The sequence below is a fragment of the Lampris incognitus genome, chromosome 16 (assembly GCF_029633865.1).
Source record: "Lampris incognitus isolate fLamInc1 chromosome 16, fLamInc1.hap2, whole genome shotgun sequence".
NCBI lineage: Eukaryota > Metazoa > Chordata > Actinopteri > Lampriformes > Lampridae > Lampris > Lampris incognitus.
The window spans coordinates 5,454,533-5,467,336 of record NC_079226.1 but is presented as its reverse complement, the minus strand read 5'-3'; the positions used below and the strand labels follow the sequence as shown (position 1 = coordinate 5,467,336).

The 12,804-nt window shown below is 47.4% G+C and overlaps 1 protein-coding gene across 1 annotated transcript in view; it reads left to right on the top strand.

The window, feature by feature from the left end:
* Positions 1-12,804, top strand: part of g2e3 (G2/M-phase specific E3 ubiquitin protein ligase) — a 30,273-nt gene continuing 17,469 nt past the window's right edge. Inside the window, exons 1-4 of the mRNA XM_056296301.1 lie at positions 1-68; positions 1,344-1,411; positions 1,677-1,774; positions 12,557-12,658. Coding sequence (XP_056152276.1) covers positions 1,360-1,411; positions 1,677-1,774; positions 12,557-12,658 — 252 coding nt within the window. The 5' untranslated portion in view covers positions 1-68; positions 1,344-1,359. The remainder of the gene's footprint in view (positions 69-1,343; positions 1,412-1,676; positions 1,775-12,556; positions 12,659-12,804) is intronic.

Here is a 12,804-nt window from a genome sequence, read left to right as displayed (position 1 = left end):
GAACAATTGGATTTGTAACCAAACTTCAGCGAACTTCTGGATTTCCCGCAAATGAACGTTATCTGAAGGTACGTCCGCAGTATGTTTCGGCACATCTGTCACCGCTGGAGCGTAATTAGGTTAGCTCGAGAGGGCGAATGTGTTAGCTCGCTGGCTAGCTTTTAAAAAGTGTCGGTTACACGGTGAAAAGATGGTTTTCCTTTTACATTGTCCTGCCGGGAGGTTTCGGTAAAACCCTCTTTTCCCCCCCCAAACGCGGCGGTTGTGTAGAAGATAGACACGTTTAATCCAGAACTTCCACGAGCAGGTGGCTTATTACCTTATCTTGCTCATAACCCATTGTTTACTTCGACGGCTGCAACATTGTGCTGTGAGCCAGCTCCAGATGTGTCGCATGTATCTACTTTTGTAGCATTACTAAATGAGTGCAATTTAATAGTATAGTATAGCATAGTATAGTATAGCATAGTATAGTATACCATAGCATAGTATAGTATACCATATTATATTATAGTATAGTATACAATAGTATAGTATACCATAGTATAGTATAGCATAGTAGTGTAGTATAGTATAGTATACCATACCATAGCATAGTATAGTATAGTATACCAATATTAGTAAACTACATTAGTATAGTGTATCAGTATAAGTTGATTCAAAGGCTGATGACGTAATTGTCTGAATCATAATCATAATAGTGTAACCCAGTATGAATCAGTAAAATGATACATTCGTGTAGTCAATTAGCACCTGTCTTTACCTTTCAAATTGGCTACTACATCTGAAGTTCCCTTCGGGAAGATAAAGTTATTTTATTCCAACTTTAAGAGTGCCCAGTCTACGGTGCTTACGTCACACGGGTTCTGGACCGCTTTATTTGAGACTTGGCTCAACAGATTTGAGTGTAGATTCAGGCTGCAGTCTGTTTTCACCTGACAGAGGACACATTCTCACCGTGGGAGTGAACCAGAATCACCTGAGCATACACCTGCCAGAACTGTGTTATTTTCTGCAGAGCTCTGGTGCGTCTTCAGCGTTTTATCGGTACATCCTGACAGCACTGCACACTTGACTGCACTCAACCAGTTTTTACATCATCTCGATTCGACCCACTCATGTTGTGTTACAGCTGTTGTTCTGTTCAGACTTGAATGTGCGTTACAGGAGGTCACCAGGATTATGCTCAGACCTACCATGTGTGATACCTCTCTTGCAGTGAGATCATTTGTGTTGTGCTTATTTGCCACATATTTTGAGCTCAACAGCATGTGACGATGATACTGTCTGTTAGCGGCTCTAAACTAGTTTTGACTAAGCCCCGCCTTCATCTGTCTCGATAGGGAGGCTGAGACCACAATGAAGAGAAAGAGAAGGGTGCATCAGACCACGCCCACCACCGAAGAGAACTGTGAGTGGTCCAACAGCACGTCTGTCTGTTGTAACTAACCAATAGGCACAGGTTGCAGAGTCCTCCCAGTCTCAGGGGTTTCACTCCAGTAACAGTATGCAGCAAAAACCTGATATGCCTCGAAAGCAACCATTTAATAATGCATTAGAACAATATACTACTAATACACCATTGTCCAAAGTAAAATACTGTAATAGCATTTCAACATTAATGCTGCAAGCTGTGTGTGAGTGCATGTATGCTTGTGTTTGTGTGTGATCTACAGGCTGTGCTCTATGCAGACGTAGTGAAAATGACCCAGACCAGTTTGGCGAAATGGTCACCCTCAAACAACACAATCTTACCGTTCACTACTTCTGCTTGGTAAGTAGTAAATGTGTGGGTCCATGAAAGAGAAATATTTTTTGGGGGGAGGGGGTCTCATGCCAGGGGGAGAAGAGAGAGAGAGAGAGAAAGAGGTGGACAGAGAGACACTCATTATTTTCAGGCTCTAGCTACAATATCCTTGTCTGAAGCTGTGTGTGTTAACCTTAAACTACAGTCGTGCTTAAAACAGCCCAGGTTTTATCAGAGGACAGAAGGGACTGGAGCACAGCTTTAATTGTCCAAATAGACTAACGTTTTGACACTACTGTGTGTCAAAATGGACGAAGACATGATTCATTTAGATTTCTTTTTCCTTTAAAGGGGCAATGTGTAAGAATTTTAGTTTAAAACATCAGAAATTAACTAAACAATGAAGAAATAAGTTTGGGTTTTTTTGGGGGGGGGGGCCCAAAAAAACTTATTTCTTTTCCCCCCAATTGTACCCGGCCAATTACCCCACTCTTCCGAGCCGTTCCGATTTCTGCTCCACCCCCTCTGCCGATCCGGGGAGGGCTGCAGACTACCACATGCCTCCTCCCATACATGTGGAGTCACCAGCCGCTTCTTTTCCCCTGACAGTGAGGAGTTTCACCAGGGGGACGTAGCGCGTGGGAGGATCACGCTATTCCCCCCAGTTCCCCCTCCCCTCCGAACAGGCTCCCCGACCAACCAGAGGAGGCGCTAGTGTAGCGACCAGGACACATACCCACATCCGGCTTCCCACCCACAGACACGGCCAATTGTGTCTGTAGGGACGCCCGACCAAGCTAGAGGCAACATGGGGATTTGAACCGGGAAGTCCCGTGTTGGTAGGAAATGGAATAGACCGCTACACTATGCGGATGCCCCCGAAATAGCAGTTTTGATGTTATGTCAAAGACGTCTATGTATTGTGCTGCAGAGATATCTACCGAAGTTAGCATGCTCACCAGCTAGCCCCAGCCCATCTCATCCCCTAATACCACTTCGTACCTCAAGAAACAATAGTGAGTCACTGTAGCATCCAGTCTGCCCTCAGTCCAACGTGAGAGGATGAGGAAGTAATGCTGCTCTGAGGGTACAGGCTAGCACCCTCTGGAAAAAATGTTCTTGCCTTTATCCAGCTGAACCCCACTATACTTATCTCCACAAAGTAGTGGACAAGATTGATCTGAAATACACCAGATTTCACATGCTGTTAAAGGAAGTCTAAATGAATCTGAATTGAAAGCTATGAGCAATCTGGCATCCAAGAAAGACATCATCCTTCGTATGAATATATTGACTGCTTTCAAAATGGGTTGGATAGCGGAAAAAGAAAGGCTTCCTGCTTGTTGAGTGCCCTATATGTCCTGTCTTTTATGGCCTCCCCGAAGTACATAAATCTATTATCAATCCCCCTCTCTGCCTGCTTGTAGCAAGTATTGGTAGTCTTACTGAGCCTCTGTCACAATTTGTTGACTTCTTCACTAAGAAATTTGTCTCAAGCCTCCCTTTCTTCCTTGGGGACACTGTTCATATACCACATACTATTAAAGAGTTAAAATATGAACAAGCTAATATCCTAGTAACGTTTGATGTGCAGATCCTGTATACATGCATACCTCATGAAAAAGATCTTGATGCTTTTTTTTTCCTTCGAACATTACTCCCTTCTGCTTCCGGTGTGGGAAGATGGCGGCGCAAATTCATGTTTGCAGCGGCCTCACCCATTAGCGTCCATGCAGTGTCTTTGTCCACGTCTGTATCTGAATTTGTCTTCGTTTGATGGCTGGGACTGCTGGCGCTGGATCAGCTGGGAGAGCTTGGTCTGCCGTGTCCTGTGGGCCCAGGGACCACGGCCCTGCTTGGAGCTGTGCCCGAAGAGGAAACACTGAGGACGTTCTGACAGGACATGGAAGTGGGGCAGGCTAAGCTAACTGCTAGCCCATACAGACCGGTGGTTCCGAAAGGTGGTCTGGCAGCGGCCTCACCTAGCCTTGAGTGTGTTTTTGGTGTCGTCGTGTGGAGTGCAGGGAGGTGTGTCGAAGGTGTCTGGCTGGGAGAGCTGGCGTTGAATCGGCTAAGGGAGCTTGATCTGCTGCGTCCTGTCCTGGTCAGGGCCATGGTCCTTGGGCCCATGGCCCTGACCAGAGCTGCGCCCGAAGAAGAAACACCGAGGGTGGTCTGAAAGGACGCGGAGGCGGATCAGGCTAAGAGAACTGCTAGCCCATGCAGACCGGCAGTTTCGACAGTCATCTTGGCTGGTGTTCGTTCTCCTGGACAGTGATTTTTTTTGTTTTTTAGTTTAGATATATACGTATGTATTAGTTTGGATATATGTGTTCTTGTAGTTTTTGGACATGGTGTTTTTGTCTTTGTGTTGCACTGCTTTGGGCTGGGGGAAATTAAGTTTCGTTTCATTTCATGTGCTCATGAAATGAAACGACAAATAAAGTGTTTCTGATTTCTGATTCTGCTCTCACCCATTACATCTTGATGCTTGCTCAATAATCCAGGTAGGGAAATCCCAGACAGTTGAATCAGTTCATCTGACCACAACGTTTAGTGGGAGAAATGTTTCATCACTCATCTAAGTGACTTCATCAGTCTCAGCTGACTGCAGGTATCCCCACCCTTATAAACACCACAGCTGCATAACGACCCAAGCCGGCACAGTTACGTCACAACTGATACAGCGATTGGTTTCATATGCAAATTGTTGTGACCATTAATTAGAGTTGCAATGGTCACGTGTACTATTCACAGAGGACTGGTGAATAGTTGCAATCACAGCATAAGTTGGCGATAGATGTATTCTTAGCCCCCAGCCCCTTCGGTTAAGGGATTGTCGTTCCCTCTGCACATACAGTGCATCCGGAAAGTATTCACACCCCTTCACTTTCCCCACATTTTGTTATGTTACAGCCTTATTCCAAAATGGATTAAATTCCTTTTTTTTCTCATCAATCTACACACAATACCCCATAATGACAAAGCGAAAAAGGTTTTGTAGAAATTTTTGCAAATTTATAAAAACTAAAAAACTGAAATATTGCATGTACATAAGTATTCACATCCTTTACTCAGTACTTGGTTGAGGCACCCTTAGCAGCGATTACAGCCTCAAGTCTTCTTGGGTATGAAGCTACAAGCTTGGCACACCTATATTTGGGGTATTTCTCCCATTCTTCTCTGCAGATCCTCTCGAGCTCTGTAAGGTTAGATGGGGAGCGTCACTGCACAGCTATTTTCAGGTCTTTCCAGAGATGTTCAATGGGGTTCAAGTCTGGGCTCCAGCTGGGCCACTCAAGGACATTCACAGACTTGTCCCGAAGCCACTCCTTCGTTGTCTTGGCTGTGTGCTTAGGGTCGTTGTGGTGTTGAAAGGTAAACCTTCGCCCCAGTCTGAGGTCCTGAGCGCTCTGGAGCAGGTTTTCATCAAGGATCTCTCTGTACTTTGCTCCATTCATCTTTCCCTCGATCCTGACTAGTCTCCCAGTTCCTGCCGCTGAAGAACATCCCCACAGCATGATGCTGCCACCACCATGCTTCACTGTAGGGATGGTATTAGCAAGGTGATGGGAGGTGCCTGGTTTCCTCCAGACGTGACGTTTGGCATTCAGGCCAAAGAGTTCAATCTTGGTTTCATCAGACCAGAGAATCTTGTTTCTCATGGTCTGAGAGTCCTTTAGGTGCTTTCTGGCAAACTCCAAGCGGGCTGTCATGTGCCTTTTACTGAGCAGAGGCTTCCGTCTGGCCACTCTACCATAAAGGCCTGATTGGTGGAGTGCTGCAGAGATGGTTGTCCTTCTGGAAGGTTCTCCCATCTCCACAGAGGAACGCTGGAGCTCTGTCAGAGTGACCATCGGGTTCTTGGTCACCTCCCTGACCAAGGCCCTTCTCCCCTGATTGCTCAGTTTGGCTGGGTGGCCAGCTCTAGGAAGAGTCCTGGTGGATCCAAACTTCTTCCATTTACGACTGATGGAGACCACTGTGTTCTTCCGGACCTTCAAAGCTGTAGACATTTTTTTGTACCCTTCCCCAGATCTGTGCCTCGATACAATCCTGTCTCGGAGGTCCACAGACAATTCCTTTGACTTCATGGCTTGGTTTCTGCTCTGACATGCACTGTCAACAGTGGGACCTTATATAGACAGGTGTGTGCCTTTCCAAATCATGTCCAATCAATTGAATTTACTACAGGTGGACTCCAATCAAGATGTAGAAACATCTCAAGGATGGTCAGTGGAAACAGGATGAACCTGAGCTCAATTTTGAGTGTCATAGCAAAGGGTGTGAATACTTATGTACATGCAATATTTCAGTTTTTTATTTTTAGTAAATTTGCAAACATTTCTACAAAACCTCTTTCACTTTGTCATTATGGGGTATTGTATGTAGATTGATGAGAAAAAAAGGAATTTAATCCATTTTGGAATAAGGCTGTAACAAAACAAAATGTGGGGAAAGTGAAGGGGTGTGAATACTTTCCGGATGCACTGTAGACGGCCTCTTTGACTCCCCGTTCAAACCAGCATTCCTCCCTATCAAGGATGTGCACATCCTCATCCTTGGAAGAGTGGCCCCTGGCCTGTAGATGGTGTAGACTGTGGAGTCCTGTTCTGACGTGTTAGCTCTCCTGAGTTGTGCCATCTTCTTTGCCAGCATCTGTTTGGTTTCCCTGATGTACAAGTCACGGTAATTCTCCTGGCACTTAACAGCGTGCACTATATCGCTCTGTTTGTGCCGGAGGACCCGATCCTTGGAGTGGACCAACTTCTGGCATTGGGGTTTGAAAGCAACTGAGATGTGGTGTTTGGAAAATACACGTCTCAACTGTCCCGCCACTCCCGCCACAGATGGAATCACCACTGGTTTACACTTAGACAGCTGTTGTCCCTCTCCTGTCTTCGATCAGCTGGTGCACTGTTTTGGCGTCTTCCTGGCTTTGGTAAATGACCAGTTAGGATACCCACACTTAACCAGGGCCAGTTTAATGTGGGATTTCTCCCCTTCCCCAGCCGCTGTGTCGGTGGGATGTTTTCAGCTCGGTGGTACAGCGTCCTGATGACTCCTAGTTTGTTCTCCAGTGGATTATGAAAGTCAAACCCTAAGTACTGATCAGTATGTGTTGGTTTACTGTAAACATCACAATCAAATATCCGCATCCGGGTGGCGTGGCGGTCTACTCCGTTGCTTACCAACACAGGGATTGCTGGATCGAATCCCCGTGTTACCTCTGGCTTGGTCGGGCGTTCCTAGAGACACAGTTGGCCGTGTCTGCGGGTGGGGAGCCAGATGTGGGTATGTGTCCTGGTCGCTGCGCTAGCGCCTCCTCTGGTCGATGGGCACCTGTTCAGGGGGAGGGGAAACTGGGGGGAATAGTGTGATCCTCCCACACACTGTGTCCCCCTGGCGAAACTCTTCACTGTCATGTGAAAAGGAGCGGCTGGCGACTCCACATGTATCAGAGGGGGCATGGGGTAGTCTGCAGCCCTTCCTGGCTTGGCAGAGGGGGTGGAGCAGCGACTGGGATGGCTCGGAAGAGTGGGGTAGTTGGCGATGTACGATTGGGGAGAAAAAGGGGGGGGGGACAATCAAACGTGCCCCATCACCAATTGAAATTTCACCGTCGAAGAAGGCTAAATTGTAATTTTTCACATCCTCCCTGGGGAACTTGATGTGGTTGTCCACAGAGTTAATGTGGTCGGTGAAATGTGCTATGTCCTGAGATGTAATTGTAACCCAAGTGTCGCCCACAAATCTGAACCAATGGCTAGGTGGTGGCCCTGGATAGGACATCAGAACCCTCTTTTCCACGTCCTCCATGTGCAAGTTGGCCACTACAGGTGAAACTGGGGAACCCATAGCGCACCCATGTTTCTGCCTAGAGTACTGCCCCCTGTATGTGATGTATGTGGTCCTATTGCTAAGGGTGGGGTCGTCCTGTAATTTCATGTGGCCTACCTCCACTGCTTCATCAACAGGAATGCGTGTGAAGAGGGACGCAACATCATAAGAGACCATTGTTTCGTCCCCCTCCATAATGATGTCCCTCACCTTGCCCCCAAAATCCATAGTGTTCTGAATGTGATGTTCATTACTACCTACCAACGGGTTAAGAAGAGATGCCAGAAACTTAGAGATGTTACAGGTCACTGAGTTAATCATGCTAACAACAGGCCGTAATGGCACATCCTGTTTATGTATCTAAAGGCCCAAACATACTCGGGTGGACGTGTTCCGCCGGACTCAAAGCGGACGTCCGCAAGCCCTGTGCGTGCAAAACTCGACCGTGATGAGTCCGCACCGCACACCAGTGTCACACAAAAGACTGCTCGGCATGTATTTTTCACATCGACCTCCAATAAATGTGGCCCCGATCTGCATTCCTCGTCGTCAGTGTCGGACGCCGTGACAGAAGAGTGTAAACAACGCGCAAGAATTGTGGGTAATGTGGTGTTTCGACTACGGAAGGCCAAATGACTGCGGACGTTCCTCGATCCGCCCGAGTATGTTTGGGCCTTTAGGTAAACCATACAGACTAGGTGTAGCTCCCCCTGGGTATAATCTATGGTACACAATTCTGTCAGTAGCATTGTCCTGTTCTAACAGCTTCACAGTCTTTCACCTTTTCTTGTAACCACTGCCTGGATCTGGTTTCAGGGGCTCATAAGTAGTATTTATGTCACTAAGTGGCGTCACAACGTTCTCATGATAGTCTGTCTGGTTTAAGACAACAGTGCATCTGCCTTTGTCCGCTGGCAGGATGATGCTGTTATTGTCCTTAATGAGAGTCGTGAGTGCATTCCTCTCGTCTCTGCTGGTGTTGGATGGCAGCGCCTTTGCATTGCTGAGGTGGGCTGAAACTTTCGTGCGGACGAAAGTCTGTGAGGTTGTTGTTATGGATCGCTGATTCTGTGGCTATGGTCAGTTCCACTAGCCGGCGTGACAGCAAAATTCAGCCTCTTAGTAAGGATGTCTTTCTCCGCCTGGGTGAGTTGTCCGTCGGACAGATTCTTCACCCACTTGTCCACATCGACTGCGTGTGTCTGGTATCTGTCTGTCTGCAGATGTCTCTGGCATACGGCAAGTACGGTTTACAACTTTCCATGTCGTGCTAGACGAGCCTCTTCTGTGAACTCAATTACACGTTGGAAAGTGGTCTCATCTTCGGCAGGTGTGGGAAGATGGCGGTGCAAATTGACGTTCTCAGCGGCCTCAGTACCGGTGTGGGAAGATGGCGGCATGAATTCACATTTGCAGCGGCCTCACCCAGTACCATCAATGCAGTGTCTCTGTCCACGTCTGCGTCTAAAATTTTGTCTTCGTTTGTTGGCCGGGAGCGCTTAGTCTGCTGCACTGTGGGCCCGGGGACCACGGCCTTGCCCGAAGCTGCACCCGAGGAGATAACACCGAGAGCAGTCTGACAGGAAGCGGAAGCGGAGCAGGCTAAGCTAACTGCTTGCCCATGCAGACCAGCAGTTCCAATAACAGCAAGCGTGGTCTGGCGGCGGCCTCACCTGGTGTTCGGTGTTTTTGATGTCGTCGTGTGGGGTGCGGGGAGGTGTGTCGACGGTGTCTGGCTGGGAGGGCTTGGTCTGCTTCGTCCGGTTGCCACAGGGACCACGGCCCCTGCCTGGAGCTGCACCCGAGGAGGAAACATGGAGGGTGGTCTGACACGACGCGTAATCGGGTTAGGCTAGGCTAACTGCTAGCCCATGCAGACCGGCAGTTCCAACAGTCATCTTGGCTTTGTTCCCTTGGACAATGATTTAAAAAAAATGAATGTTTTATTATGTGTTAGTTTGAATATGTGTGTTCTTGTAGTTCTTCAGTGTGTTTTTGTCTGTATGTTACACTGCTGTTGGTTGGGGGAAACAGCATTTCGTTTCACTTCATGTGTGCAAGTGCATGAGGTGAAATGACAAATAAAGAGTTCCTGATTCCTGATCTAGATGTGAGGTGAGTCTCTGTTGGATCCGCTCCTCTTTGGCTTTCAAAGCGTCGATTGTAAAATTGGTTTTGTCTCACCCGTTAGTTTGACAGCTGGCTCTGTGCCTTCTGGAGGATCTGGTTAGCTTGGTGGCCCTTGAGAGAAGATGTCATTTGCAGGTTCTTAGGCATAACCCCGCTCTGTCTGAAACCCGAGACTGAATCTCAGGTGTTTGCTGTAGTCTGCCATTTTACGCACTGTTCGCCCGTGCACATGTACAAGTTTAAGGCAATCCTGACCGAAATGAGTCAAAATGTCTTGATACATGCTGAATAATGCAGGAAAGGAAATCTCAGAAAGCTTGCATTGTGGAGAAGATGTATTGATATCATGGTCATATGGAGAGGGGATGGATGAGAGCTGTCCGATTTTCTGAAAATATATAAATTCGGTAACACTTTAGTATGGGGAACATATTCTAAGTAAAAAAACTTAATTACTAGTGAATTAGTAATGATCGAGATGTCACTTTAGTATGGGGAACATATGCTAAGTAACAAAAACTTAATTTAGAGTAATTTAACACTATCAACACTTGTAGTTTTGTGTGTTGTTATGTAAGAACAGACCATATTCATTAAGTGTTAGTAAGGGAGAATAACTCTTCTTGTGGTACTACCACCTTATAAAGGCCATACTAAGCAAAGCATATTGAGATGGTACTACTAATAAGCAATACTTCTGAGGTTATAGAGGGAAAACTCATAGTTAATGGCTTACTGGTTGTATAATAAGGCCATGCAGAATGCAGCATTAATGAGTGCTTAATAAAGACCAATGAAGAGCCAATATGTTGCTAATTTGCATGCTAATACGCACCTAATTAATGGTGTATATGTTCCCCATACTAAAGTGTTACCATAAATTCTACTACTATCTTTCTTTCACTGTGGAACAGTATGAAACCTTAGACTTCCGGCAAGATGGCGCTAGAGTGTGCGGCGAGCCGTCTGTCGGGTGTGTTTGGCGTATTGTTTGCTATGGTTCTGTTCTGCCGCATATGCTGTCATGATGTCATTGCTCTACTCGTATAGGATCACCAAGCGCTTCTCAATATCCGAGCGTCCCACGAGTTGCTGTTAAAGCACAGTTTGGGAGATCCGTTTCCAAACCTTCCTCCACTGCTCTCGGCTATACCGGCATACCTGCGCCACCTACCTTGTGCCATTCCCCGTAGGAAGCGCCCTAGAAGACGGGGAAAGCGGGGTGGTGTTCGGGTGAGAATCAAGCCTTACCTAACATCCTCCCATGGAAATGATCCTCGCCTCCTTCGCAGTGGTTATCACCTTTTTCCGGTTCGATGGCTCCTGCCTGTTGTTCCTGGCGTTGCTGTGGGCCATCTTTACCTGCTGGTGGAGGCTCCTCTTCCCAGACGGACGCAAGCAGCAGAGGCGGCGTGGATAACAGGAACCTTCGCCCGCTGGATCGTGCTTCAGCGCCGGACAAAGAGGAGCTTACTGTCCGTCTGGCTCTCGTTAATGCCAGGTCGCTAGCCAATAAGACATTCCTGCTGAATGACTTCTTGACCTCTCGGGAACTGGATTTTATGTTTCTGATGGAGACCCGGCTTCACGCCGGTGGGTTCACCCCATTTTCTGAACTTCTTCCCCCTGACTGTTTATTCATCAGCTCGCCTCGGACCACTGGCAAAGGTGGAGGTCTAGCTTCTGTATTTAGATCCAGCTTCCACTGCCGACAGGCTCCGTCTGACAGCTTCTCCAGCTTCGAGCTGCAGCTTTTGGAAATAAAAGTGTAATTGTCCCGTGCTGTGCGCAGTGGTCTACCGTCCACCAACGTCAAATAAGGTCTTCATTCAGGACTTCGCAGACTTTGTGGCGGGGACTATAGTGAACGACGACAGTTTCTTAATTGGCGGTGATTTTAATATCCATGTCTGTTGTGAATCCAGACCTCTGGTCAAAGACTTTTTGAATCTTATCGACTCTTTTAATCTCCCTCAATTGGTGACTGGTCCGACGCATGAGAAGGGTCACACACTGGACCTTGTGTTGGCCTTGGGTTTAAGTGTATGCATCACTGAAATATGTGTATCGGACCATTTGCCTGTGTTGTTTACTGTGACGCTGCCTTGTTCTCAGGTTACATGGCACGCCCCGGCACGCTCCCTGCACGCTCCCTGCGCACAATTAACCCTTTGACGGCGTCCCAGTTTTCTGTTGCTTTTAAAGACTCTATGCTTCACACCCTGGATGACTCTTGTAATCTCAGTGCTGATGACATTACCATTCTTTTTAACTCTACCTGCACTGACATACTGGACTTGGTTGCTCCTGTTAGAACCAAACGCCCTAAACCAGTGGCAGAGCCATGGCTCAGTGACACCACCCGTGCTCCTAGACGCACAGGTAGACGGGCTGTGTCTGGCTGGGAGAGCTGGCGCTGGATCGGCCGGGGTAGCCTGGTCAGCAGCGTCCAGTGGGCCCAGGGACCACGGGCCTTCTTGAAGCTGCGCCCGAAGAGGAAACACTGAGGGCGGTCTGATAGGACGTGGAAGCGGGGCAGGCAAAGCTAATTGCTAGCCCATGCAGACCGGCAGTTCCGACAGTCATCCTGGCATTCGCTGTCTTGAACAGTTTAATTTTTTTTTTTTTTGGATATATGTGTTTTTGTAGTTTTTTGTAGTTTGGGTATGTGTTTTTGTCTTTGTGTTGCACTGCTGTGGGCTGGGGGAAACGATGTTTCTGTGCATGAAATGAAACAACAAATAAATGTTCCTGATTCCTGAAAGACCCGAGGTTTAATGCCGTTTCAACATGCATATGAAGTCTTTTCATTCTTCCTCATGTTCTGTTTTTTTTTAGTTGACATCCTGTGGAGTGTACCAGAAAGGAGAGGAGCATGAGGGAATCTTTGGCTTCCTGGTGGAGGACATTAAAAAGGAGATCCGTCGCTCTTCTCGTCTGGTGAGTGTCCTCACTTTGACTCTCCAGCACAGCGCTTACCTCCATGCTGGATCAGTTATCTACAGCTCTGATGTTCCTCTAAAATCTGAGGCTACTGGTTCACTGTTAGTGTGCTGGTGGATTATGGGATTGTCAGGCCACTGGGA